This window comes from Equus caballus, chromosome 5, assembly GCF_041296265.1.
Source record: "Equus caballus isolate H_3958 breed thoroughbred chromosome 5, TB-T2T, whole genome shotgun sequence".
NCBI classification, from domain to species: domain Eukaryota; kingdom Metazoa; phylum Chordata; class Mammalia; order Perissodactyla; family Equidae; genus Equus; species Equus caballus.
In genome coordinates this window covers 55,406,062-55,433,677 of record NC_091688.1, presented here as the reverse complement: position 1 = coordinate 55,433,677, position 27,616 = coordinate 55,406,062, and the positions used below count along the sequence as shown (strand labels likewise).

At 42.4% G+C, this 27,616-nt stretch overlaps 1 protein-coding gene across 9 annotated transcripts; it reads left to right on the top strand.

The window, feature by feature from the left end:
- Positions 1-22: 22 nt before the first annotated feature.
- HAO2 (hydroxyacid oxidase 2) lies at positions 23-25,835 on the top strand. Of its 9 annotated transcripts, none has more exons than XM_001497050.3 (8): positions 23-133; positions 10,744-10,882; positions 12,575-12,726; positions 14,485-14,768; positions 16,519-16,725; positions 20,640-20,798; positions 21,162-21,231; positions 24,946-25,835. In XM_001497050.3, exons 1-8 carry the CDS (start codon positions 64-66, stop codon positions 24,999-25,001), a joined length of 1,137 nt encoding a protein of 378 aa, XP_001497100.2. In that variant the 5' UTR covers positions 23-63; the 3' UTR covers positions 25,002-25,835. The 9 variants fall into 9 exon arrangements, with proteins under 9 accessions (XP_001497100.2, XP_014595685.1, XP_070124553.1 ...); XM_014740197.3 differs by having other exon boundaries at positions 46-133; positions 10,774-10,882; XM_070268454.1 differs by having other exon boundaries at positions 64-133; positions 10,744-12,351; positions 12,570-12,726.
- The last annotated feature ends 1,781 nt before the right edge of the window (positions 25,836-27,616 follow it).

Sequence of the window (27,616 nt, the reverse complement as noted above, 5' to 3'; positions counted from 1 at the left end):
TCCCATGTAAAGATTAATTTTTAGCCTTGACCCACTTCTGTACTCCTGGGGCTCTGGGTAGTGATGTATCTTTCCAATCACAGAGTAGTGAGTCTGGCTTGGAGTGGCTGCCTCCAGACACCACTTATCCCAGGTACTGGAAGATGCTAAGATCAGGTTTGTTGTTGGGTCTTTTCTGGGAGTTTGGAGCTGAGGAAGGAGATGAAGTGGCAGGTAGGATCATCGTCAATGGTAACTGTAGGTTTCCAAGGTGAGAGGCTTGTAGGGACATGTAGTAGACACTGAAGGGACTGGTAAAGGAAGGTTTGCTTGAAAGACACTATACCAAAGCTTACGTCTAGCGAAGTTAAGTCTCAGAACCACCTGGGGAAATATTTATGGGTGTCCTTTCGAGGGAAAATGGGTCAAAATATGCTTACTTGAAAGGGTGGTGGAAAATCTAAAAAGTACACCCCTTGCCTTCAGGTACTCCTCGTATCATGACCACTGCTTCCTGGCCTCAGGTAGAGGAAAACACTGACATGGCTACTGCTTCTAAAAGGCAAAAAAGTGTGTGTTTCTCAAACAATTGGACTGGCACAGTTTCTTTGGGGAATAAACTTGTTTGGAAATAGGTACCAATTCCCTGTAATGAAGAGCCTCCTGAGATTGTGATTGAGTCAAGTTGAATCTATAGATCAACCTGGGGAGAACTGCCCAAGAACAGTGATCAAGTCAGGGCGGTGTTGGTATAAGACAGACAAATAGATCAATGGCGTGTAATAGGGTCTGGAAATAGGATAAAAGGAGAAATAGCTTTTGATTATATTCTACCTCCTAGCAGGAAGCACAACTCCCAAAGTCTTTCCTCTTAATCCCTAGGCTACTCTGCATTTTACAAGATCCTTTGATTCTCACAAGATCACTATGAGATAGATATTCATATCTTAATTTTATAGGTAGATGAGAATTGGAGATGGCTAGACTAGATGGAGTAGAACATCATCAATGGGATACCGTTTGAGAAACAATGGGAATATTCGCAAATTCCCAGAGAACTTTTCCCAGAAAAGGATTTCTGTTATGCTCTATGTCATATCAACTAACAGAGAACGAGCTATTGAAATCTGTCTTCTCCTCTGACTCTCAGCTTCTTGAGAGCAGAGATTGACATCATATTAGTTTTATTTTAAATCTCTAGTGTTTAGCACAATGCCTAGATAAATTATCAGATTATGTTTGGCTATGCTGTAGTAAAGAATAAACCCTGAAATCTTAGTGACACAAATATTTGCTTCTTGCTCATATGAAATCATCTGATCTCCAGGGCTGCTCCATTCCAAACGGTGATTCAGGGATCCAAGCTGCCTCTATCTTATAGCTATGCCTTCTGGAGGCCATGGCCTCTAGATTGCTGTGGCACGAGAAAAGAAAGACAGAGGATCACATATGAGCTCTTAAATTCTTGGCCTAGAATTATCACATTTCACTTCCACTCCTAGCCCATTGGCCAGAACTAGTCATATAACTCTGCACATCTTTAAGCAACTGGGAAATGTTGAGGAGCACATAATGAGCAGTAAATGCCTCTGCCTTCCCGGCTAATAGCACGTACTCAGTAAACCTTGGTGGAGAAACTAGCGAGTAAATTTGACACAAGGTTCGAACTACACTATCACAGAATTACTCAAATCTTGAAGCAACTTTCAACCTCCAGAGCCTCAGATGAGTGTGCACATACCATCAACAAAAGGAATAACACAAATGGATCTACTACTTATTGATGATCTACTCTCTACAAGGCATTGTTCTAGAAACTTTATATGGGCTATAGTGTTTACTCCTCCTGAGGGTCCTATGGGATAGCTGTTAATATTCTTCTTTCACAAATAACTTTTTCATGGAATCATGGTGAGCAAGTAGCAGAGCTGAGGTTTGAGCCCCTGTTTGCCAAGTTACAAAGCTTGTGAGAGTATCTTCTTGCCTCTAGGGACTCCTTCAGGTATTGATGCCTTATGGAGACTCATTAGCAGCTGAAAGCAATGGTCTTTAGAAATACAACCTAGAGTAGCTGCCATAGTGAGTGGTGCTAGGAGGAGGGCAGAGACAAAGCTCCATTCCACAGCTGGCTTTCTCCGTCCCCAACTCTTCTACCCTTTCTCGGCTCTCTCCTGTTGCGTCCCAGTGACTGCCGCTATTAGGTATAGAGACACCAACAAGACCTAAAGTCAGTGGGGAAAACAATAGAGTTGAGAGCTTGTTCTGAACATTTGTGTAGTTTCTGACATCTGTTTTGCACATTCCACCCTTTTTGAGCAAATGAAGGGGCAAGAGCAGTGATCTTTACACAGGACACCTTTCCCAATGGTCTAGATTTTGTAGGAATTGACCAAGCTCACTTTACGCAGTTCTTCCAACCCTACAGAACAGAGACCTGAACGTCTCCTAATATACCACTAATACTCTATACTAGCTCAAGTATATCTAAAGAAGGCAGAAGGGTTCCTGGTCAGGCTTTGCCATTCTCATCTTTGAGCATAGATAGTTCAATTGCATTCTCTGGGTTTTAATTTTGTCATCTATAAAACAGGCTCTTGAACATCTACTTTCTGATCACCCTTTATCTCACCAGGTTATTGTGAGCATCAAATGGAATAATAGATGGAAGAGTGCTCTGTAGACTGTTAAAATTGATTTAAATGTTCAAGGTCGTTATTTATGACAAGTATAGGGGAGAAAGAAATATTCCTCTACCCTCCAGCTTCTTCTGGATGCTCTAAGCATTAAACTGACATGAGACAGAATAACAGGAGAAAATCAAATTTTATGACATGTATACATGGGAGACACCCAGGAAAACTGAGTAACTCAACAAAATGGCTCAAGCCACCATCTTAAATACCATCTTCAGCTAAAGATAAAGGAGGATGTTGGGAATAGTGGTTTAGGACCTCAAGGGTGAGGAAGGCAATTCACATGGAGATGGAAAAGCAAATGTTTGGTAAATAAATGTTTGTCATGCCTTATAAAGACAATGAGAGGTAGAGAGGACTTTGATCAAATGGGCCTTGCTAGGTTCCTCCCTGTCTACCACATGAAGTTCATATTCTACTAGAGTTATCTATGGTGATAGCTTTTGTAACAGGCTTTTTATTTTAAGTTCTTTTAGACAGTTGGGGGAAGGTCAAAATTTCTTCCTGAATCTTTTGTTCTCAAAAATAATCAAGCCAAAGAGACACATTTTGGGATAGCAAATACTCCTGCCCTACGCCAGCTAAATAGTGAAATTTTCTTCCTTTCTGATTGAGTTATGATTTTGTGGAGGGAAGGAAGCAAAGCTGCATACACCCATGGCATTTTAAGCACAAGCTCCCTCAGTCTATAAACTACACTTGTCTGTACACATTTGCTTCTTTTGATGATGCTTAAGAGCCAGGCTATGGAGTCAGAACACATTATTAAGATGTGTGATGTTGGGCATAAGATTTTAATCTCTCTGAACTTTAGGTTTCTCATCTGTGAAATAGGGATAATAATATTTATGTTTGGGGATTATTACAAGGGTCGAAACATTAATGAACATAAAACAGTTTACACAGTGCCATCATTGCAATCTTATTGTCATCATTATTATTAAGGAATCATCATGCTGTCTCCAAAGGTCTTTGTGTAACCAAATTATTCCACTGCTCAATAGAATAAGAACATCTCTAACATTTCAAAACACCATATGAGGGGCCAGCCCTGTGGCAGAGCAGTTAAGTTCATGCACTCCGCTTTGGCAGCCTGGGGTTTGCCGGTTCAGATCCCGGGCACAGACATAAGCACCACTTATCAAGCCATGCTGTGGCAGGTGTCCTATATAAAAAATAGAGGAAGATGGACACAGATGTTAGCTCAGGGCTAATTTTCCTCAAAAAAAACACACCGCCGTATGAGCTCTTGGATCAATGTCTCCCAGAATGTCCTAAACGGTCTCCAAGACCTCATAGAAAGCACACAATTTATAACACACCTGTGGTCCAAAACTCTACTTGGAAGTCATTTGTTTGGAATTCAACACATATTTTCCTATAGAAAGAAAGCTATTAAAATAGCGGTTGGATTCCCAGGTGACTGGAAAATACCCACTTAATTAACAAAGTAGCAGAAAATTGGCATATTTGCAATGCAAATGAGTATAAAGCAATGTTGTTGCATTTCTAGTCATAGGCCAAAACTGAAAACCAAGAAAATTGTGTAATAAATACTTCATTTATTTTTCATAAATGCTGACGATGAGGAAAAGCAGGCTTAAGTAGAGAAACAGAGAGCTTAGTGGCAACTTAAGGAAGAAATCTTAAGCTGCTTCTGAGGGTGTTTTCGAAGGTTTTGGAGCTTCTTTACCCAGTCTAAGTGCGTCAAAATGTTTTTATTTTTTTGTTCTTGATCCAAGGGACTCCACAGCACTAATCTCATCTGCCACTATGGAGTTATTTTTGGTTTACAAATGGAAAAGGAAAGGAGATGGGAGAGATTAAGGAAATGGGAGAAGTGGTGAGAAAGATTTCTCAGAAAAAATCAGCAAATAGTTTGGAGAAATTCAGGAAGGAGGAAGAGGCATCTGTATGTAGTGAGATGGATTACCTGGTCTGTGAGCAGGGAGAACATGTGGATGAGAACCCATATCCTCCTGTAAAAGGGAAATGGCGTCGTGACTGGTCAAATAGCTCCTCACAGAAGCCGTAAGATGGTCCCACATGCCAGAACAGCTTGTAAAAAGAGAGGCCTCAAAGTTGGTGAGGAAGAGGGAAGGAAGGCTGGGAGCACCCAGGTATTCGGTGTTAGGAAATAAGCTCAAATAATGTGCTGGTTTCCCGTTTTGTACTTTATTGCTACAAAGTAAGTGCTGAACTAGAATGTTAGCACGATCTTGTCTAAACAGAGATCTTTGCATTTACAAGCAAGGGAAGCACAGAATGTGAGGACTTGAAGGACCTCGGCCAGATCTTTAATTTCTGGTGGCTCCAAATCTGGTAGAGATTAAACTGAAATATATAGAAAACTATAGTTTTTCAAATGAGGAAATGAGGCCCACAGAGAGGAAGTAACTTGCCTATGCTCATGTAACTAGTAAGTGTCAGCAACCTCCCTGAAGCAGTCTGCCACTAACTCTAGTCTACTAATTATATAACCAAGAGTTTACCCTGTACTCTAGCTTCAGCCCTTTTTGCTGATCTTGGCTAACCAACCAGGGGCAGAAGGAGTAGAGGAGGAGTTGGAATGATGAAATCCGTGTGGATAAGTCTCTAAAACCTTAAGTTATGCCAAGAAGTTAATTCTCAAATAAGAAGTGAATTCCAGGCAATGTTGCTATCCAGGCTATCCAGAGGTAATTGTCAGAGTCACATACTATGTCAGAAAGAGCACTGAATAAGGAGACAAGAGACATAGGTTCATTTTTAAATTCTGCTATGGTGTCAGCTTGTGCACATCTCTCCATCTCTCTAAAGACCCTCTCAGCTCCATCAAGCACAACCATTCTAATTGTCTTATAATTCTCACCAGTCAGGATTTGTGATCATTATGGCTTGGGGAGGGGGGACAGTGGGTAGCTAACGAACTAATTAGGTCAACATAGCCCCAGGGTAAGCATATCCCTAATATAAATGTACCTCCTCTCAGAGCCTCAAAAGTTCCTCCAACCCATGATAACCAAAGCTCCTAGAGTGAAAGGAAGACATGAGTCACTCCCCATCACTACTGCAAAAGAGGTTCTGAAGAACTGAAACATCCTGCTCCTCATGGTAGAACATGCTTACAGGTCAAGAGGGGAAGTTTAATGACTGGCAAGGAAAACTGGCTAATGAGAGTGGCTGAGGGGTGGTGGGCTGAAGAGCAGAGATTACTTTTATGCAAAACAGAATAAAACAAAAAAAGTGGCCATCATGACCTGGAATGGGTCCTGAGTCCTCAATTCACAATGTGTGAGGGCTCAGGGAAGAGGCCAGAACTGATCCTGGGCAGATAGAAACCCCAGTCAATTCTTGCAGCATCTGACTAGACTGGTGCCTGTCAGACCCACACTAGCCCGTTTGTTCCTCACTCCATACAGATGGAATCTTTAGTTCCTCAGGCCACTCCAAAGTTAGAAACAGGCTGGTCTCATTTTTACTCTATCTGGTCTGATGTTCCTTGGAATCTAAGTCCTTCACTCTGACCTTTCCTCCCCGTTTCGGGGACTCCCTGGGGGCTCACCTCCCTCAGCCACAGGTGGTATTGATTCATGTCTTTGGTCCTGACCCTGCCTGTGGGCCCAACAGCTCTGGGACCCTTCTGCCACCATGCATTCCATGACCAGGGCCTCCTCTGGCTATAACTTCTCCTTTCTCAATACTGCCATTGCTATGGTGATGGCCCTAGGCTTTGCAGTCACTCACCTTGAGGTTATCACCCCATATACAACAATTAAAGCTCTTTCAGCCAACCTGGAACAGTGTAATCTCTGAAACAAAGCCCTCAAAGTGTAGCCTTGACATTACGTCTACCACCCCTTTGGGAAACTGGGCATAAGTTCCCAGGGAACTAACTCAGAAGGTCTTGAAGGATACCACCCTGCAGTACCAAGCACCTAAAGGGGGTCATCAGAGGCAGCCTTTGCTTCCCCTCTGGCCTCTCAATGACCTACCCTGCAATTTCCACTCTGAGACTTCTTTTAGAATGCCTAGGAATTTTTCATACAAATAAAAATTCTGATAGCCAAGAGTTCCTGAAGTGACACCAACATGAATTGTATGAGTTGCAGGGGAGGAAGAAGTTCTCCTCTACCCTTATAGATTCTTCTGGCTGCGCTAAGAATTAAATTGACATGAGACAGAATAACAGGAGAAAATCGAACAGATTTAATAACATGTATACATGGGAGAAAACCAGGAAAACTGAGTAATTCACCAAAACGTCTGAAGCCACCACCTTAAATACCATCTTCAGCTAAAGATAAAGGAGGATGTTGGGGGTAGTGGTTTGGGATTCAAAGGGGAGGAAGGCAGTCCACATGGAGATGGAAAAGCAAACATTTGGTAAATAAATATTTGTCATGTCTTGTAAAGATAATGAGAGGACTTTGATCAAATGGGCCTTATTAGGTTCCTCCCTGACTACCACCCCTAGTTCATATTATACTATAGTTCTCTATGGTGATAGCTCCTTCCTGGAACAGGCCTGCTATCTTAAATCCTTTTAGGCAGTCAGGGGAAGGGTCAAAATTTCTTCCTGAGAAGTTTCTTTTGTTCTCAAAAATAATCAAGCCAAAAAGACACATTTTGGGGTAGCACAGAATCAGATGAAACCTTCAAAGGAAGACAATTTGTTATCTAGCCTAACTGCATTAGATCAAATGGCAATATTGAAGAAAGCAAACTCTGCCTTGAAATGTCTACTGGCCCCAGTCAGTGTCCTTCCCCCTTCCCGTGGTTAGGGAAAACTATTTGAACCTCACATCATTAGCAACAGGTACCACTGAATGTCCTTACTCTTAGACTTCAGTTTCCTTATCACTGGTATGCTAGTTGTGCCTCACCATTTTTTACCATGAGACAAAATGCATGAATGGATTAAATGAGCTCAAGTTCTTGATCAGGGTGCAAGACACTTTTATCCATTCCTCCCCTTTCTCTTCCTCTTGGACTGTTGGGATAGAGGAGAAAAGAAGAAAAAATACTGAAATGGAGATCAAATAAAATGGAAACACAAGAAAGCCATTAGAAAACTTGGATCCTCCCTTTAATTTCTGGTGTCTTTAAGTCTGGTATGGATCAAACTGGAACACATAAAAATGTATACTGCTAAGTCTCCCTCCCAAACTTAGAGAAAGCTTTGAACAACGAAGTTGCCCTTCTCTTCAACTATAAGCCTTATATTGGACCTCTGATAAAAATAGTGGGCTCAGCACTCTACCAAGCTTTATATATGCTATGAAAAAAAAATGCATCATAATCGTATTTTCACCCTAAGAAATTCTTTAAAATTCAATATAACAAGTAATTTATGTGAACCAACTCTTTTTTTTTTTTGCATCATGAAATTGAAAATGGAGAATGTTTATCTTTAGACATTACCAGAAGACATTATTCTGAGCCTTCCCCTGTAATAATTTATGGCCTGATATTTCACAAGTTATTTCATTTCCTAGCCCTCATTTTCTTCAAATGCAAAATGAAGAGATTAATACCTTCTCTACCTACTTTACAGGGAAGTGTAAAGGAAATAGCAGATAGAAAAGAAAATAGTAGACAGAAATGAGATAAAATAGTGTTTAGTATATATAAAGATGCTTTCAGATGACATAATTCACATTGTTCCAGGCAAGTAATCCTGAGTGCATTTGAGCCATTTCTCTTGGATTAGACACAAGCATTGTTGAGTTTCTATGCTAGAAATCTGCAGAAAAGCATTTCTGTGAGTGTGTAATGTATAGGATATGGAGATTTGTTGAGAGATCAGGAGTTGAAACCTGGTGGAAAATTCTCATTCAACAAGGCAGAGAGATGACAGACGGGGAATGTTAAGTTCAAGTAATGAACATTTATGAACAGCACCTCAGCGTCATGTACTAACCTAATGCCTGGGGCTACAAAGTGTGTTGGGGGGGTCCCAGGTTCAGTGATTCACTAGGAAGACTCATGGCACATAGCATATAATTGAGGCTATAATTTATTACAGCGAAAGAATGGAAAGCAAAATTAGCAAAGGGAAAAGCTCAAGGGGCAAAATCTAGAGGAAACCAGGTCTAAGCTTTCAAGAGTCCTCTCCCAGTGGAATTAAGCAAGATGCACTTAATTCCTCCAGCAATGGATTGCGACAACATGTATGAAATTTTATCTACCAGGGAAACTCATTAGAGACTCAGTGCCCAGGTATTTTGTTGGGGGCTGGTCATATAAACACCCTCTGCCTAACCCATACCAAAACGGTAGCTTCTCCAGAATGAAAGCAGATGTTCAGCATAAACCACGTTATTTGCACAAACAGTTTAGAATAGTGAGCTATCCTTATCAGGCACTGGTGGGAACCTTCCCAAAATCCAAGTTCCCAGACTTCAGCCAAGATCCAACCCTGAAAGCAGACCTTTCAAGGGATAACATTCTCAGTCCTGTTGTGTTAACTCTTCTATGCACACAGAGGTATAAATTAGTGATTAAATACAGTTGGATAAACACAATGATTAATTCATTCAACTAAAGTTACTGAGCCTTCGAAGAGTCGAATAGGAATAAGATAAATTAGACACGGTTGCTATACTTTGTCAAACTCAACTCAGTACCTCAATAGCTCCCTGCCCACCCATCGACAGGGTGCATTGCCTATAAAAAGCTCTGTGGCTGTGCTCCAAATTCCTCCCCCTAGCCTCCATCTGGATCCCACCGCACATCCCAGGAGCTCTGTTTTCTGTCTGTCATATAACTTCTTTCTGCTTAGCCCCTTAGGTGGGTGTTTGAGGTTACTTCTCTGTTTTACATGACTAGATTCTGATGTGGCCCTAGATGCCCTCAGGTCAGTTCTGCTCCATCCCTACTCCCACCAAGATTTCCAGCACCCTACTTTTCATTTGGCCTTCTTGGCCCCCTCGTCCGTTAGAAGAGCTGCCCCATTTGTGTTTGAATCCCTAGTTCCTAGGGCTTTTTCCCATCTCTTAGTCAATGACTTAAGTCATTCCATTTCTACTCATGGCCTTTAACTAATATTTACCCCACTGCCAACTGCCAGGGAGATGTCTAGAGCTGTGAACTACAGATTTCTCAGTCTTTCCTGATGGAATCCTCTCATGCAGGAGCTCTACATTCTGTGACTGATTGCAACCAGTGCCTTCAGCATATCTGCAGCTAGTATTCCCATTGCTCTTGCCCCTACTGGAGGGATTTACCCCCAAACCTGCCCTCTCCTCTTTCAGGGGTGGTTGTATCAGAAGTACTAACCTCCAGGTTTATAGGGTTCAGATTGGGGATGGGAACTAATGGAGGTAACATATGTTGTTTTCTTGGTGTCAAAATTAGCAACATATTCAATAACCCAACTGAGGAGTTGAAAGATGTCAGCTTCCTTCCCCACATGAACTACAGCCCCAGGCAAATCATACATCCAGAGGTTCCTGGGAACTCCCATATATAAGTATCAATTCAGTCCCAATTTTCCTACCCTGATGGATCTCCCCCCAAAAAGGCACAGAGGTATGAAATAGCCCTCCAGTATTCAGTGACTCAAATGACAAGGAAAAGCCACAGAGAAATGGAGCTGGTGAGACAGTTAGATGCTGTGTCCTGGAAAGCTGTGAATGCCATGATTTTGGCCCTTCAAAGACAAGAGGCATGATCAGACTTGCATTTTAGAAAGATCCCAGGCAGCTGGAGGGAAACAAGATGGAGAGTGAATCTGGGGGCTAAGAGACAAAGATAAGAAATTCTTGTAACAATCTTCCAAGAGGTGGTGGGGCCTCAAGTAGGCTTGAGGCAGGGGGCATAGAGATGAGGGGACAGACATGAGGGGTATTTTGAAGACCAAATAATCAGGACTTGGGGATGAGGGTGGGAGAATGGAGGAGTGCAACATGACTCCCTGCTTTCTGGCTGAGGTATCAGCATCTTTGCCAGTACGTCCATTGAGATAAAGAATACAGGGGGTTAATGCTGAGTCCATAGCTTCATGCTGTAGCCCCTCTTCGCTCTCTCCTCTACGTCTGAAGTATTCTTACTGGTTTTTGTTTGTTTTGTTTTGGTTTATCCTTTGAAGCCCCAGAAATGCCCTTCGTGTGTTTGACAGACTTTCAGGCTCAGGCACGGGAGCGCCTCTCTAAGACAACTTGGGATTATATTGAAGGAGGAGCTGGTGAAGGCTTCACAAAGGAAGACAACATCGCAGCATTTAAAAAGTTTGGTCTTCTGTATCCTTTCTATTATTAAACTAGGATGCACTGGTTGAGAGCTCCTTGGAAAGTAGCAGTTTTGGCTGCTGCCTCCAAAGAACAGAGTACTCAAGCTGTAATAATGGTTTTTGTAGTTGTTGTTTTGCTTTGAGGGGAGGTTGGAGCGTGGACAGGTGGGTGGGGAAAGGATGGATACAGAGAGAGAACTTATCTCAGTGCCTCTGCAGAACTGGAACAAGTGAGTCGCTCCTCCTCTGTTTCCCAGAAGCTTTGCCACCTGACGAGATAGGACAAGAAGGTCACCAGTCACTTGGGCAGGGAGGAGAAGCTGCTGGATAGCCCTAATGTCTTCAGTTCCTAAACTTCTAGTTTTGAGGAGATAATGTACGACAGGAAAGAGGACTCAGGTTAGAAGAAATATGAAGACCCAAGGAGTCTTAGGGATGAAAGAAGAGCAATTCAAGGGTTGGACTGGAACAGCAGGGGATAGGTCATGGGTCAGTAAACCACAGCCCACAGGCCAAGTCAGGCCCACTGCCTATTTCTGTATGGCCCACAAACTAAGGATGGTTTTTCATTTTTAAATGGTTGAAAAAATCAAAAGAACAAGAAGAACTTGTGACATGTAAAACTATATGAAATTCAGATTCTGATATCCATACATAAAGTTTTATTGGAACACAGCCAAGCTCAGTCATGTACATATTATCTATGGCTGCTTTTGCATGACAACAGCAGAGCTGAATAATTGTGACAAAGACTGTATGGTCCATAACGCCTGAAATATTTACTATCTGGTCCTTTACAGAAAAAGTTTGCTGACCCCTCTGATAGAGAGGTCAGAAGAAAACTGAAAAATGGGATGCAAGGTGAACACTATACTCTGTATTTCCCTACCTAATTAGCCCTTTACCAAGCACTTTAATTGCTCTATCTCATTTTGTCTTCACAAGACTATTAGGAAATTTGGATCGTTGCTCCAATTTCACAGATGAAGTAACTGAGGCTATCTAACTCAAGTTTGCACAATCAGGGTTTCCAGAAAAATCTTTCTAAGTTTGTGTACAGAAATAACAAGATTTTGTGAAAAACAAGCATTTTTGGACCCTGAGGCTAAGTATCTATTGGTCTTAAAAGCATATTTTAAGTATTAATTGTGAATTTTCCTGCCTTCTTCTAAAGCTGTATTTAAGTCAAATCTTCAAATGAATTAGCCGCTAGTAAAAAAAACAATAACACCATGATCGTTCCCTGAGATTTGTCCTTTCAGTGACCTTTTCTTACTTTGCGGAGACTTGATTCTAACCTTAGAGGGAAAGAGCCTGGAATTCCTTCCTGCTTATTCTTTTCTTCCCTAGTGCTTGATATGATGAATGAATCAAAACATCCAAGTGCTGAGAGTCTGGTCAGGGAGGCATGGCTCAGAGACACAGACCTTTGACAGAGCAAGACAGGGAATGGTGTGGACGCAGGAGGTAGGTTAATAAGGAATAGGCTTGGGAGAGGCTTCCTGGAGAGGGGCCTTCAGTTGGTCTATGCTGCCTAATCAGCTACCAGCCAACTGACCCCACCAGAGGTTTCTTGGAACACAGTCTGGTCTAAACCCGCACCAGGAATCTGGAGGCCTCAGTACCAGGTAGCACCCGCATGCTGGAGAGTAATCCCACTAATAGAAAATCTCTTTGTTGTCCAGCGCAGAATTCGCCTCCGTCCCCGGTACTTAAAAGATGTGTCAGAGGTGGACACCAGGACCATAATCCAAGGGGAGAAGATCAGTGCTCCCATTTGCATCTCACCCACAGGTTTCCACTGCCTTGCCTGGCCTGATGGAGAAATGAGCACAGCCAGAGGTATGAACAAACCCCACCTTGAGGCTCCCTTCCCAGGGGCCCTGAAGTATGCAGGAGGTATCCTTCAGAGCGTGGCCAGGCAGCTCCAGGATTTCTCTACAGAAAGGGCCTAGGGACAGCAATCTGGTTAGAATTAAGGAGGGTGGAAAAAAGAATGCTTAAAGCTGTGTTTGTGAACGTATCACCCAAGATCGAGAAAATACCCATTTTCCATAATAAACATGGTTAGAGTGGGAGAGGGGGCTACAGATGATTAGGAGATTTGAAATCCCACCAAGCCACCCCACAGAAAAGGCACACTGGCTCCTCTGACACACTCTCTGTGGGGAAAAGGATGCTTAGTGTGGCCTCAAGGGGAGGGCTCTCTTTCACCCCTTATGGGCCAAGGCTGGGGCTGAATGGTGAGCCTCTGAAGTTCAGATGAGGAGAGTGTCATGACATTAGGTCCTAACACAAGGCCCTGGCAGGTGCTCTTATTCAGATGTTCCATTTTCTTTCACCTCAATTGATTTTGTCATCTTATTGGACAAAAAGTTTCTTGTGGGGTATGTCTCCTTCCTAGTAGCACCTCATTCTCTTCCCTTATTCCCCACCACCACCAAAAAAATAATAAGGAGTAGAGAAGAGCAGAGAAAAGAAGGGAAGGGAAGAGAGAAGGAAGGAGGAAGGGGTTAAAAATATTCCTGTGGCTTCTCTGTAATCTTTGTCCTGAGTCAAATCTGTTTTTTCGCAAGTTTTTCAGAGCTTCCCTGGGCTCTTTTCCTTTGACTCCATGATATAGGAAGCAATGAATCCAAGAATTTTCTAGAGCTGAAAGTGACATCCATCTGGTTAGGAATCAAGTCTGGCTAGGTTGAAATACAAATAGCCTATATGAATATGACTACTTTACTAAATCTTCATGGTTGAATGTGTTGTGTTGTTTTGAGGGTGGGGCAAAAGAATGGGTTATCTCCTGTTGACATCAGGAATTGAAAATATTAATTCTTGATTAGGCAACACTCTCTGCCCATGGATTGTAGAATGGTAGTGACATTAACCTGTTGGAGAATCGTACAGAAAATGATTAAAGCAAGAAATGTGAAATATGCTATGCAGCAGCAGCAGTTGTCCACGTCATCATCACTATCATCATCATTAACCTTATTATCACCAGCATTTATACAGTACATCGCTTTGTAATTTAAAAAATGCTTCCATATCTAGTATCTTCTTTAATCTCCCACTAACCCTGTAAAAGAGGCATTAGTATTTCCTCCATTTTACAGATAAAGAAAATGAGACTTAAGTTCACAAAGGTAAAAAGTGGTAGAACTAGTGTTCTTCTCACTTTGGATATCATGATTTTTCTAGTACAAGCTCAGTCTTCTCCATTGGAATTACATTTTCTCATCCTTTGTCCTCTTTAATTCCCTTCTGCTTCATTAATGAGTTCACCAGAAGCCCATTTCCTATCTCAAAGCTGCAACATGGCCCAAAATGGTTCTGAGGACTAAATGAATCTCAGTTGGAAATATTTTAGTATGAACTGCAAGGTTTGTAAGACAGGTTGTACAGAGGGGGACCCAGACAGCTTTAGGCCTCCCAGTCTGATCAAACGCCTCCTATCCCTGCCCCATAGAGAAGCAGAATGAAGTCAAGATGTATCTTCACTCACAGGGCAAGCTGGTCAGAGGCAACACAGACTCCTAGGGCTTCTCATCCGAGTCCAGAATGCCTCTATCTCCTCCAACCTGAGTTGTGTCATTTGCTTTGCAGCTGCTCAAGCAGCTGATATCTGCTATATCACCAGCACGTATGCCAGCTGTACCCTTGAAGACATTGTTGCTACTGCCCCCAGGGGTCTCCGGTGGTTCCAACTCTATGTGCAGCGCGACCGGCAGCTAAACAAACAGCTGATCCAGAGGGTAGAATCGCTGGGTTTCAAAGCTCTGGTCATCACTGTAGATGTACCCATAACTGGCAACAGGCGACATGACATTCGAAACCAAGTGGACTTGAAGACAAACTTACTGCTGAAAGATCTTCGATCACCTAAAGAGGTAGGAAAGATACCAGAGCCAATGGGCGAGCAATCCAGGAGGCACCTTTCCATCCCCCTTTCCTCCCTTCTTTCTTTCCACAAGAATTCATTGAGTGTCTGTTCTGTGCAAGACACTGGGAACGCAACAGTTCAAAAAGTGGATTTGGTTCCTGGTACCCAGAAATTCCAGACAAGCAGAATATAAGACAAAATGTTCTCATGCCTGGAGTTGCCCATCCTTTCACCAGAAGTGTTCTGGCCAGGGCTGGATATGGAGAAATAAGAAAGCTAGGGAAAGGATTTTTTCATGAAATACGAGAGTAAACTAAACAAGTTCTTCCAACATTTTCTGCTTTATGACACACTTAGAAAACGATAATTTTGGATAGCATACTTAGATAAACTGACCCTCTGAAGAGGATGCTCACACCCAATATGACTGGCCCACGGAGTATAGCCAGCCCAGGCTCCATCCTGCTGCCTTGAGAACTGAGGGGTCAATATCTCTGCACACCTAGAACTCATCCCTGGGGCACCAGGGTACTGCAGCACACTTGTTTGGAAACTATGAATAGGTGACTGCAAAGACTACTTCCCTCATTAAAATCCTACAGTCAGGGCCTGGCCAGATGGCATAGATGTTAAGTTTGCATGCTCTGCTCGGGCGGCCCAGGGTTTGCAGGTTCAGATCCTAGGTACAGACTTAGCACTGCTCATCAAGGCAGGCTGAGGTGGCATCCCACATAAAATAGAGGAAGACAGGGGCCCGCCCGGTGGCACAGCGGTTAAGTTCACACGTCCACTTCTCGGCGGCCTAGTTCGGATCCCGGGTGTGGACATGGCACCACTTGGCAAAAGCCATGCTGTGGTAGGCGTTTCCACGTATAAAGTAGAGGAAGATGGGCACAGATGTTAGCTCAGGGCCAGTCTTCCTCAGCAAAAAGAGGAGGATTGGCAGTAGTTAGCTCAGGGCTAATCTTCCTCAAAAAAAAAAAAAATAGAGGAAGACTGGCACAGATGTTAGCTCAGCGACAATCTTCCTCAAGCAAAAAGAGGAAGATTGGCAACAGATGTCAGCTTAGGGACAACCTTCCTCACACACACACACACAAAATCCTACAGTCAGATGGGATGGAATGCCCCAGAGAAAGCAAGCCATGGTAAAGTTGGAATCCTTCGGCTACAGTAGAGATAACAATACCAGCCTTTTCAGCAATGAGCAGCTGTGATACCCAGCCAAGTGACTCAACAGTTCTACTCATTAACCTCAAATGGGCCTTGAGGTTTTCTAGAATCCTGATCTCAGATTCCAGGGACATGTTGTGATTTGCGGATATTTGGTTCACATGGTGAGCCAAGGATAAATATTGGGTAATATCTGATTTAGGGTTATTGAGGTATTGCTTAGTTCTTATTACTCTGTGCATATCTCAGCCATAACACTTTACATTGGCCTACGAATGCTTTTGCTTACCTTATCCCACTTACTAAACTGTGAGTTCTTTTAAGGTAGGGACTGCCTTATTTGTCTCTGTGTCCCCAGATCCTGATGTCATTATTGAGCAGGGACACAATTAATGGTTAAGGAATAAGCAATTGAAGTAGAAATTCTTTTTACACAAATTTTGTTAGGAAAAGGAGCTAGAAGTAGTATTGTTGCTCCTCTTTTCAAGTTTATAAATGGTGCTCTCCAAATGTGTCTCATCTTTGGAATGGATCAAACAGTCTTGAAGGAGTTCGGGACTAAGTTTCTCTTTTATTCCCCACAGAGTTCAGGGCCTTGTCTCCAGATGTCCTCCATAGACCCATCCAACTGCTGGGATGATCTTTCCTGGCTTCAGAGCATAACTCAATTGCCCATCATCCTGAAAGGGATCTTGACAAAGGAGGATGCAGAGTTAGCTGTGAAGCACAACGTCCAAGGCATCATTGTTTCCAATCATGGTGGGAGGCAGCTTGATGAGGTTCTCGCTTCTGTAAGTAGGATGACTTCAGAGAGGGTGTCTTTGTGAGTGGTGGGTGTGTTTGTGTCCACAGCAAGGTACTCTGTGCAATTTGATGCATACTCCCATCTCTCTTGCCTCATACGTTGCTATGTACCTGTGAATTTTAACAACTTCTAATCACTGATGATAGCCTAGGGGCCGGCCCCGTGGCCGAGTGGTTAAGTTCGCGTGCTCCACTTCGGTGGCCCAGGGTTTCACTGGGTCGGATCCTGGGCAAGGACATGGCACCACTCATCAGGCCATGTTGAGGCGGCATCCCACATGCCACAACTAGAAGGATCCACAACTAAAATATACAACTATGTACTGGGGGGATTGGGGGAAAAAGCAAAAAAAACACCCAAATAGAAGATTGGCAACAGTTGTTAGTTCAGGTGCCAAGCTTTAAAAAAAAAAAAAAAAAGATAGCCTAGTGTGTGCCAGGTTATTTTTAGAAATTTTACATACATCACCTCTAAATCTCACAACAGTCTTGCAAGATGAGTATTATTATCCCTATTTTACAGATAAGGATACTGAGTTTAAAGATATTAAACTCTTGCTCACATTTTGACAAGTTAGTAAGGGGTTAAGGTGGAATTTGATGGGACAGATGTTCTAAAGCCACTGAGGTCTCCTGCCTTCTGGAAGAAAGTGTTCTGCTTGAAGTTTGCCTGTTGGCATAGTTGTAACTTCATGTTTTCTCATATGACACATCCCAGGAAGGAACAGTCTCTCCCTCAAGCTAACAAATAATGTCTTTCACAAGAAAACTTTAAAATATCCTAGGAATCCTTTGCTAAAAATCTGACACAGTCTGTAATTTTTTCCCCTAACTTATGAATTGGGGAAATGGGGAAAGAAAATGAAGAGGAGGGAGGCAGGGAAAGAATCTTTAAATTGGAATCAATTGACTTATTTTCATGGGTATATACAGCTTGTATTTTCTCAAGAGATTCCTCTATTGCTGCTTGACTTATTTTAAGAAAGGGAAGTGGGGTTTGTTTTCTCTGAAGTTTTTTGGCCTTTTTATTATATAAGTAAAACATATTTACTGTTTACTGTTTATAAATTATAAAATATACGTAAGAAAAAAAGAATAAGATAAAAATCACCCCTAATTTCATCACTATCATTAATAACAATATTTTGGTAATTGTTTTTATCAACTTCTTAATGCAAATATAACATTTTGGGTTTAAAAAACTACATATACTATTTTGTAATTTTCTTCTTTCACTTATTAATATGTTAAGAGCATCATTTCAATGTATATGCTTCTCCTATTTTTAATGGTGTGTGGTATGAATGGACAATTTTTATAACCAACTTCTTGTTGTTGAACATCTGGATTGCTTCCAAGCTTTCGCTACTTTAAACAACACATCGGTGACCATCCTTAAATCTTTAGTACATTTTCAATTACTTCTTTAAGACCAATTCCAGGAAATAAAAAAGCTACATGAGCCAGTCTGTACATTCCAAGGTTTGTGATGCTTGGAGGTTTAAGGTGCCAATTACTCGCCTCCTCCTCTCCACAGGCATGGAATGACATGGAGATCAAGGGGCACACTTAACTGTGGCTCTCTGTGAGAGCAGAACTGAAGGGAAAGATCAGGCCTCCTGCTTGCCACCCCAACTCTTCACCTATGCCCCCAGCATAAAGCAAGTCTGTAGAACACACGCAAAGCTCTGTCACCCAACTCCTGCCATGATGCCCTCAAACCCACCTGTCACACACCCAGTAACTGGCAGAACAGATAGTACAAAAGAGCCTCACAGGCTCTGAGCAGTCCCAACTGTGCTTATCAGATTAGAGTGGAAAGCAAAGAAGTGGCCGTCAAAAACAAGTAGCAAAGAGGGTAGAATACCGAAATCACTCTAGTAAAACATTATACAAGAGGCTATCTCTCATGAATGAGTTTAGCTAGTCTTGCTCCCTTTGGGAGGGCTGAGTAATAAGTGGAGAAAGAGGCTGACTAATTCTCCCACTGCACTTCAATAAAGAATGAGTGTTGGCAAAGGCAGGAGTCAGAGAGAAGAATTTCTCCTACCTCATCATGCTCATCAACATGTTGTTCTCCCAAGCCTCTTGACTTAACAACCAAACCCCAGGTCACCCAGGAACAGGACCAAGATTAGTGTGAGGCTAGCGAGGTACCTGCCTCTGGCTCAAAATTTAAGGTGCCAGAAAAACTTAGTAAGATAAATAATAGTTTAATGAATTATTTTAAAAATGAAAATTAATGCCAAAAAAAGCCACAGTGAACAAAATATCAACCTTATAATAAAGACAAAATCTGTCGCTGTACTTGCATAACCCCGCCTCATTCATCTCACCATAATCCTGGCCCTGGATCTAATTTATTTTATTTATAAAAAACAAGTCCCCAGCCCTCAGGTCAAAGTTTCCATTTGATTTATTAAACATTGAGTTCAAATATTATTTGTCTTAGTTTTTCGGCCCAAGGTAACTGTCTCACTCTTCTCACTCTAGTCCCCTCCTGGTGAAGCCCGTGACTCTTTGAGCAAAGTCTCTGTGTCTGTGAAACCCCTTGTGATTCCTCCTAGGACTGGGGAGAAAGATAAGCTAGCTATTGTCCCCAGAAACCTCTAATGAATGTCCTGCTTTGACCTATCAAAAATTAACTCTAAAGCCATATTGGACCTTAGGCTGAAATTCACTCCCTAACCTGTATCTCAAATTCCATCAGCTCCATTGTCCAGTATGGCTCCAGCAGAAGAGTTTGCACAAACACATTTCTTTTTCACAACATCATAGAAATAATACCATGCTGGCGCCATAAAAATACCCTTATTTGAACATGCATTCTCTCCATTAACATGTAAGTCCAAAACATATTTAATTCTCCTCCACGTATAAATTAAAGTGCAAAGTTCTTTCCTCCCGGATTTCATACTCTGCTGAGTCTTAGCCAAAGGATCTCATTCAGGTAGAATTCTGATTGACTCCCTCAGCAGCAGAAGTCCCCCTAGGGCCCAGTTGCTACTCCTCCTCTCTGGTTGTCCCTCAAAGAGGCACAGAACAGGAGCCCTGAGGCAGTTCCAGAACCCTTTCCCCAAGTCTTTTCTCAGACTCTGCTCTCACCCCTCCTCACAGACTTGGAGGTGCTCAGGAGCACAGCTGGGTCTGGGGCACCTTGGGGCAGCAAGGTCTGTTGGCCACAGGTCCTGAAATTGAAGAGGCAAAGTGAGAGATAAGGTCCAGTGGAGAAACCAAGCCAACGTGATAAGCTGCTTTTGTTTTGTCTTTCAAAGCCTTCAAATCTACTTTTACAATGTTGCTGCTGCAATCCTATCCCATGTCTCAGATAACCCGTGAGGGAGTCAGGAACAAGTTGCTCAAACATGTGTAAGGAACAATGTGTAGCCCAGTTACACAAGAGAGGCTGCGGTAAAGACACTTGGGCCACGGCCGATCACTCTTGTTTTGCCAAAAAGACTTAGTGCCTTAGTAGTGGAGAACATTTCTAGCCATACCACCTTAGAAACAGAGAAGGCAGAAGAAAATCAAAAGTCAAAATGTTCTTTGAAAAGAAGAAGATTAAAATGAATGGAAAATGTCTGCCTTAGGGTGTGAAGAGGAACCAAGAGGTTCTTCCAAGCTGTAGGCATCTGAACAAGTGAGTCAGAGAGAATCTGCCCTCTGCAGAGCAGAAAATGGCAGGAGGGAGAGCCCACAGAAAGTTCCTGGGCCTTCGGAACGTAGCTGCACTGCTTTGATAGGCGCCAGCAGCCTCAGGTGCAGGAGGGGAAGAAGCTGTGAGATATGGCCCGGCTTGGACTTCCTGGTCCTCGCCCCCATTGAGGGGGCACTGCTGTCCCATGATGCCCTGAGAGTCAAAACAGAAATCCCTCGAGCCACACATGTCTCTCCTTTTCAGATCGATGCCTTGACAGAAGTGGTGGCTGCTGTGAAAGGAAAAATTGAAGTGTACCTGGATGGTGGGATCCGAACTGGCAATGATGTGCTAAAGTCCCTGGCCCTTGGGGCTAAGTGTGTTTTTCTGGGGAGACCAATCCTGTGGGGTCTTGCCTGCAAGGTGAGAATGGCAAAATGAAAACCAGCAGAAAGATAAGGTGCTTCTCATTGTTTTCCTTGCTTTTCTGTAGGTTAGCCCCCAAGCTTAGCCATTTTTCCAGGTGACCCAGGTTCCTGAAGAACAGTTGCACCTGGGCCATATCTCCATGATTCCTCTGAGCATGTTGCAAAATTTCAAGAGCTCTCACCCCTATCTCCCTCTTCGCTTCCCTTGATTCCTAACATAGTTCTAATTTCACAGATACCCCCCATCATCCCCACCACAGCTCTGAGCACACTTGGAATTTGTACTCAGCATATGGTCGGAATGTTCCTTCATGCCTCTTTTTGTCTCCCTGTCTCTCTCTCTCTGTCTTGGGACCAGGGTGAACGTGGTGTTGAGGAGGTTTTGAACATTTTAAAAAATGAGTTCCACACATCCATGACCCTTACAGGTAAGTTTTTACAATTCTTTTCCTGATTTGGAGCTGAAAGTGGGAGGTCTGAAGAACAAGAACAGCAGCCCCTCCTTCTGGCTCAGCTTCCCCCGCCCATTCGCTGCCCAGAAGAGAAGGCAGGGAAGAAACATCCCAGACAAAGACTAAGCACAAACTCAAAATGTGATAACACCTGCTACAAAAGCAAATGCACCTTCAGATTATGGGAGGGAGGGCTCCATTTTACTCTGGCCTGTTCAGATCACATCAGGCTTGTTGGATGTGATTTTGAGTGTCATCTTTTAAGTAACATTCATGGACTGTGAGAAGTTGAGATAGATAGTATGTAAAAGAGGATCATGGACGGGCTGAGGAGATAGATACAAACAGGAGCAGAGAAAGGGGAGAAGGAAAGCCTTGTCTTGTGTAACCACAGACAGCAAGACAAACATAAAAGTCTTGACATTACGTACAGGTGGATTTCAGTCAAAACTGAAATTCTTGTAAAGTAGTGCTCATAAAAACTTATACATTTTAGCAAAACCTGGAATCCCAGGGATCCTGTAAAATAGTGGTTCTCAAGTCATGAATGTACGTTCCCTCTTCAGGAGCGTTTGATTTGGATTTTTAGTTGATTTTTTTCTGATTGGCACAGTGACTGCAGGATGGGTACTGCAGGTACTTAGTGCACAGGGATGCCAACTGTCCTAAAATGCTTGGAGTGTCTCATAGAAAAGAACTGTCCTACCCAACGCCAGTGGCCAATAGCTCTGTCTTTGACTGTATTTGTTCTGTAGCTGGTCATGATTGCAATGTGAGAGGACAGAAAAGATGAACCCCATTAAGACTTCCATTCACTCCTCAATTCTAAACTTTAGTAATAACAGAGACCTTTTCCGGACGTAAGGAAATAATGAATCAAGAGCTCTGACATGAAATCAATACCACTTTCATGCCATTAACTTATTTCCACAGATGTAACCAAGCATTTGCCATGTGCCAGGCACAAGGCAAGACGTCCAGGCTTTTCAAGTCTGGTTTTAGTCTGATATTTAGACAAGTATCTTGTATTCAGTGTCCAAGTTTCCTAGTGTCCATTTGAGTTGCAGACTCAACTTTTTGGGCTTGAGTAGTACCAGCTGGAAAACTTAGATCAGCTTTAACACCAGCACCAGCCTAATTTCCACTGAGCAGATGAATAAAAACACGGGAAATGGATCAAGGCTTTGAGGACCAGGACCATCAGCTTTTGACTAGAACCCTATTACTCAAAGCCTGTGAAGATAAGTCAATAAATGATCCAACGTCACTGAGTCCCTCCCACGATGGAAGGAGCACAAGTGTGAACAGATATCATATTGGTGTCTTTTGCCCCTGGGAGGGAGAGGGTAGAGGGATGGGAAGACCTATGGGCTTCTGCAGATTCCAGGAGGCTGAGATGACTTCTGCTCCCCCAACTATTTTTTGATGGTGAAATGATGTTTGAACCTCTTTTAACAGAAACTTGTTGGGGGAATTCACAATAACAAAGCTTTTTTATTTCACCGAAAGTTTACACTAAACAATGACTGGGGTGTACGTGGTGGCTGGAAAATGTTTTTCTGAAATAGAGAATGGAGAGCCCCCTTTTTAAAAAGCGGCAGGGTAAAAAGAAAGGAAAAAGAGTATTGTGAGCAGTTTCATGCTTGACTTTTTATACTCCTCTCCTTCTAATCGTTCTACAATGAGAATGTCCTGTTTGAAATGTATAGAAAAATTAGTAACCACAACCAAATATGGGACAGAGAAGAGAGTTCGGGAAGAAGAGAAAGAACAGGAAACCCAGGCAGAAGGGCACCCCTCAGCATCGTCTGTGTGAGAATGGCTCCTCCAGGGAAGACGCACAGGCTAGTCCTGGGGGAGAGGAGATCTCGGATGGGGGCCTGTGCTTTTGCTGGAACTCATAAAAATACAGAATCATAGCATGAAACCCCAGAGATTCTGTCACCCCTTAGGCGTTCCCTGCACAATGCATGCAAGACGCCTGACACAATTGGCACCCAGGAGGTGATCTGTCGATATGACTTCTCTCTCCTAACTCCCCTAGGAAATGTGTATATTTTTCACTTATGACCCTGTGTCATCATAGCCATGGAAGAGAAACCTATTTGCCCTATTGCTGAAAACAAGATACGTTTAAAAGTAATGTTTTTCTAGCTGCAAGGCCAATTGCTGAAATTTTATTTGTAGAAAGGTTAAAATCATGATTTGTTTTGAAAATCAAAAATGTTGGTAATAAATCATATCAACACAAGGCTGCACAGACTTCACTAAGGTCTCATTCCTCGTAAAGGGAGAAGGCTGAATTAGAAAAGTGCATGAATCTTCTTGAAGTTTATTGTTTGGAATTACTCACTTCACTTTAAATTAACCAAAGCATTTTAGTGTGAATATCATTCTAATTTACAGTAATGAAAAAGCAAGAATAAATTGTACTTATGCATTCTCTCTCCAACTTTTCCTGAACCTCCACCAAGTGTAAGGCAGTGTCCTTGGTACCGTGCAGGAACCATAAACCAGTCTGATGAGAGCTTACACGAAGCAGAGTAACGACACAAATATTACTAGGGCTGACATGTGAATGGAGGCTTCAGACTGTCTCAAAATGGCATCATAACACTTTGATGCAAGTACTGAGACACTTTTCATAGTTCAAATATTGTTTTCACTGCAATATACAATCAAAGATTATATTTTAGCATCTCTGTGCTCCTTGAGTAGGCTGGCCTGCTTTGAAGCCCCACTATTCTCTGCCCTGAAACTCAAAGCTCTCAAGATCATTGTCAGTTGTGAAGAGCACCACATCTGGCTCCAAAGTCTTGCTTCTGCTGAATTAGTTCAATTTGCTAGTTATTTATGTATCCCAAGCCTGCCGTTACTGTCCACTACAATCAACTCTGCATGAAACTCAGCTCTTTCCTCGGTCTCCATCTTTAGGAAAAGTCTCTCTCATTAGTTATATTTTTGTGAGTAATACGCTTCGCTAAAGTAATGTTTTGGAAGGTGAAGCTGCATGCATCATAGATGTGGAAGAACTTCAAGCGAAACATTACACATCCTGTTAAATTCTTTCAGCCTTCTCACCCCCAGGGATTTTTCACTGTCTACCTGAGCCCACAATTCTCCACCACAAACCATCATGCCAGTTTCTCTTTCTCCCTTCTCTCTTTACTTCTTATCTGAAGTGACTCTCCTCAATCCCTGTGTCTAGTCTCAGCTACAGTCTTAAATTTGCATTTTAATCAAGATCCTCCATGAAAGAAGGGTGTTTCACTTTACGGAACTTTCCTTGAGAAGGCAGTTGCTGTATGAAATACTCACCCCATCTCTTATGCTGTCCCTGAGTCATGTTCCTCTGTGACAGATACTTCCTATATTCCCGAGCCTTATCAAGACCGAGATAAAGGCCAAGTTGCATACATGAATTGATAAAAAGAATGCCAAAATAGTGTTTTTATATTTTTACCATGCCATTTTGACACGGTCATGTTAAAAGAGGACAAGGGCACAGGCGCACAAAATAATTCCCAATGCAATCAGAATCATGTTATTCATTCTGTGTACATAACATTTTATCAGGGTGAGCATGCAGATCAAGTCAGGCTTGTTCTCACTGCATCATCCCATTACCATGATGGGGTTGGTTACTGATGTCTTAGAGAAATGAACTTTTTAACTGCATTGTTCTTTTAGGCTGCCGGTCAGTTGCTGAGATCAATCGGGACCTGATCCAGTTCTCCAGGTTGTAAAGAAAGAAAGCTAATAAGCAGGCTGCTGAGGTTGCCCACGGGAGGAAGACAAACTCATAGCGTGCTGTGTGGCGCCATCCTGCCTAGGCCCCACCCTACCCGGCAGCTCATCCCTTGCACCTCTACCACTCTACCCCCTGTACTTCAGGCTCCCCAAACCCCTCATCTTCCTCAAATGTGGCAAGGTCTTCTTTGCCTCACTGCCTTTTACATGCTAATCTCTTGCCTGAAATCCTCTGACAGAAAAGATCTTAAAAAGGTAGATCACTAATGACTGAAATAATGGGTTAAATTTTTTGCACATCCTATATATCTCTATGAAACAATTATAGAAATTTGCACTCTGTACAGAAGAGCTATACATATAAAATATTCCCCAACAGAAATCATACTCCAACCTGTAAATAATAGGGAAATAATATAGTTTAAAAATTAGGCTTTGGAGCCATACAGACATGGGTGTAACAGTAAGGACTGCTACTGACAAGCTGTGTGACTTGGGAAAGTTTTTCAATCTCTGTGCTTCCGTGTCCTCGTCTATCAAATGAGGATTATACCGCCTAGCCTGCTAGGTTGGGAGAAAGACTAAGTGAGATAATGTATGTAAAGTTTTGAGCACAATGCTTAGCACCTAGTAGAAGTTAAAGACAAGTTTAAAGTTTAAGTTTAAAGCTTAAGTTTAAGCTTTTATTATTATTGTTTGTCAAATTCCTATTCCTCTTTCAAGACCTTGTTCAAATGTCAACTATTCTTATCCTGGCTACTTGCTAGGTGCTTCCCATTAGACTTTGCACATTCCACTATTAAAATCCTTATTAAAGTGTTTTATATTTATTTATGTATTTGCATATCCCTCTCCACAAATAGACTGTACAGGGCTCCAGGCGAGAAATTATATACTTGTACTGGGCTTGGCAGATAGCAGCATCTCAATGAACATTTGTGGGATGGATAGATGGGTGGATGGATGGATGGATGGATGGACGGACAGATGGACTGACTGAAGATAAATGAATGAAAGGGGAGATGGAAAAATGAATTGATGCCCTACCAGAGTAAAAACTTCCCAGACCACTAATCATCTAAAATACTCTTCTAGAGCAGGAACACCCAGCTGAATAAGATCTGGCACTTGAAGACACCAAGAAAGTTAGGGATGGAAATCAATGTCCTAAATAAACGACTTCAGAACTGGTTTCCCCATATTCTCTCTTGTTAAATTCTATTCTCCTTGTTAAATTCTATTCTCTATACAACAACCAGGGAGATTTTCTTTTAAGTACAAGCAAATCCTATGTCTCACCTGTTTAAAGCCTTTCTATGGCTTCCTGTTTCATTCAGTATAAACTATAAACTGATCACCAGCTCTCCAGGGCACCACATGATCTGGTTCTTGCTGGTCCTTTCAACTCACTTCTTCATCACTCTCCTCTTTCCTCACCTACCATATTGCCTCCTTTCTATCCCTTAAACAAACAAAACTTTTTCTTGCCTCTGGACTTTCACACTTGCTGTTCCCTCCACACAGAATGTCCTTCCCCAACCTTTTCTCATGGTTGGCTCTTTCTTGACATTTAGATCTCAGCTTAAATGTCACCTCCCCAATGAAGTGAGATTTCCCTGACCATCCTATCTAGAATAGGCCCTACTTTACGCATCACATCACCCTGGTTTTTCCCCTCCTGGCACTTACCACAGTCTGCAATCAACTTTTTTGTTTATTTGTCATTGTTCATCTGCACCAGCACAGGGACTTTAATCAGTCTTGCTCACCACTATATTCTCAGAGCCTAGAACCATGTCATGCCCAACACCATAGAAGGCTTTAGTAACTATTTGTTGAATGAATTGATCCAAAAAGGCAAAGCTGGATCAAACTGCATTGCCATATCTTGAGAATTATAGCAGTCCCAGAGGGAAAACAGTGAGTTAGGAAGACCAAGCTGAATGTGTCACTACTTAAGCCAACAGACGTGAAAAGTTTCCTATCATTCCTGGGCTGGACACTTTTCTGCACAAACCCATGCCATTTCCACCTTTTCCCAGCTTATCCCACATAACCCAGGGCCCAGTCGAGGGAACATTAGATAGCATGGGAAACACTGAAAGAGAAAACAGTCCTGTAATAGGCTCCCTGGTCATAACTCTTAATGCTAAAGCCACTTGCCTAACCCAAATGTATGATGCATATGCCACCTATGTATTTAGAAAGAGAAAATAAAGTATGGTGCTATTAGATAGTCCTGCTTGCCTATACTGGGGTGTATTCTATCCAGAATTCAAGGGAAGTGATCACCCAGACTCCCAAATCATCTGTCCCTTTGATTCTTCTCAGAATAAAAGATCTTAAAAGGCAGATCAGCAATGACTGAAACAGCTGTGGATTACATTCTTTGCACATCCTCTATATCTCTATGAAATAACTATAGGAATTTGCACTCTGGACAGAGAGCTATCCATACAAAATATTTCCCAACAAAAATCATACTCCCTATCTAGCAGACAAGGCAGGACAGACCAACCAGACAAAAGAAGGTAAGTAAAGCTAGTGTAGTTAGAAAACTTAGAAGAGTAGTGGATACTTTTAGAACCACGGACTTTGAGAAGAGGCTCAG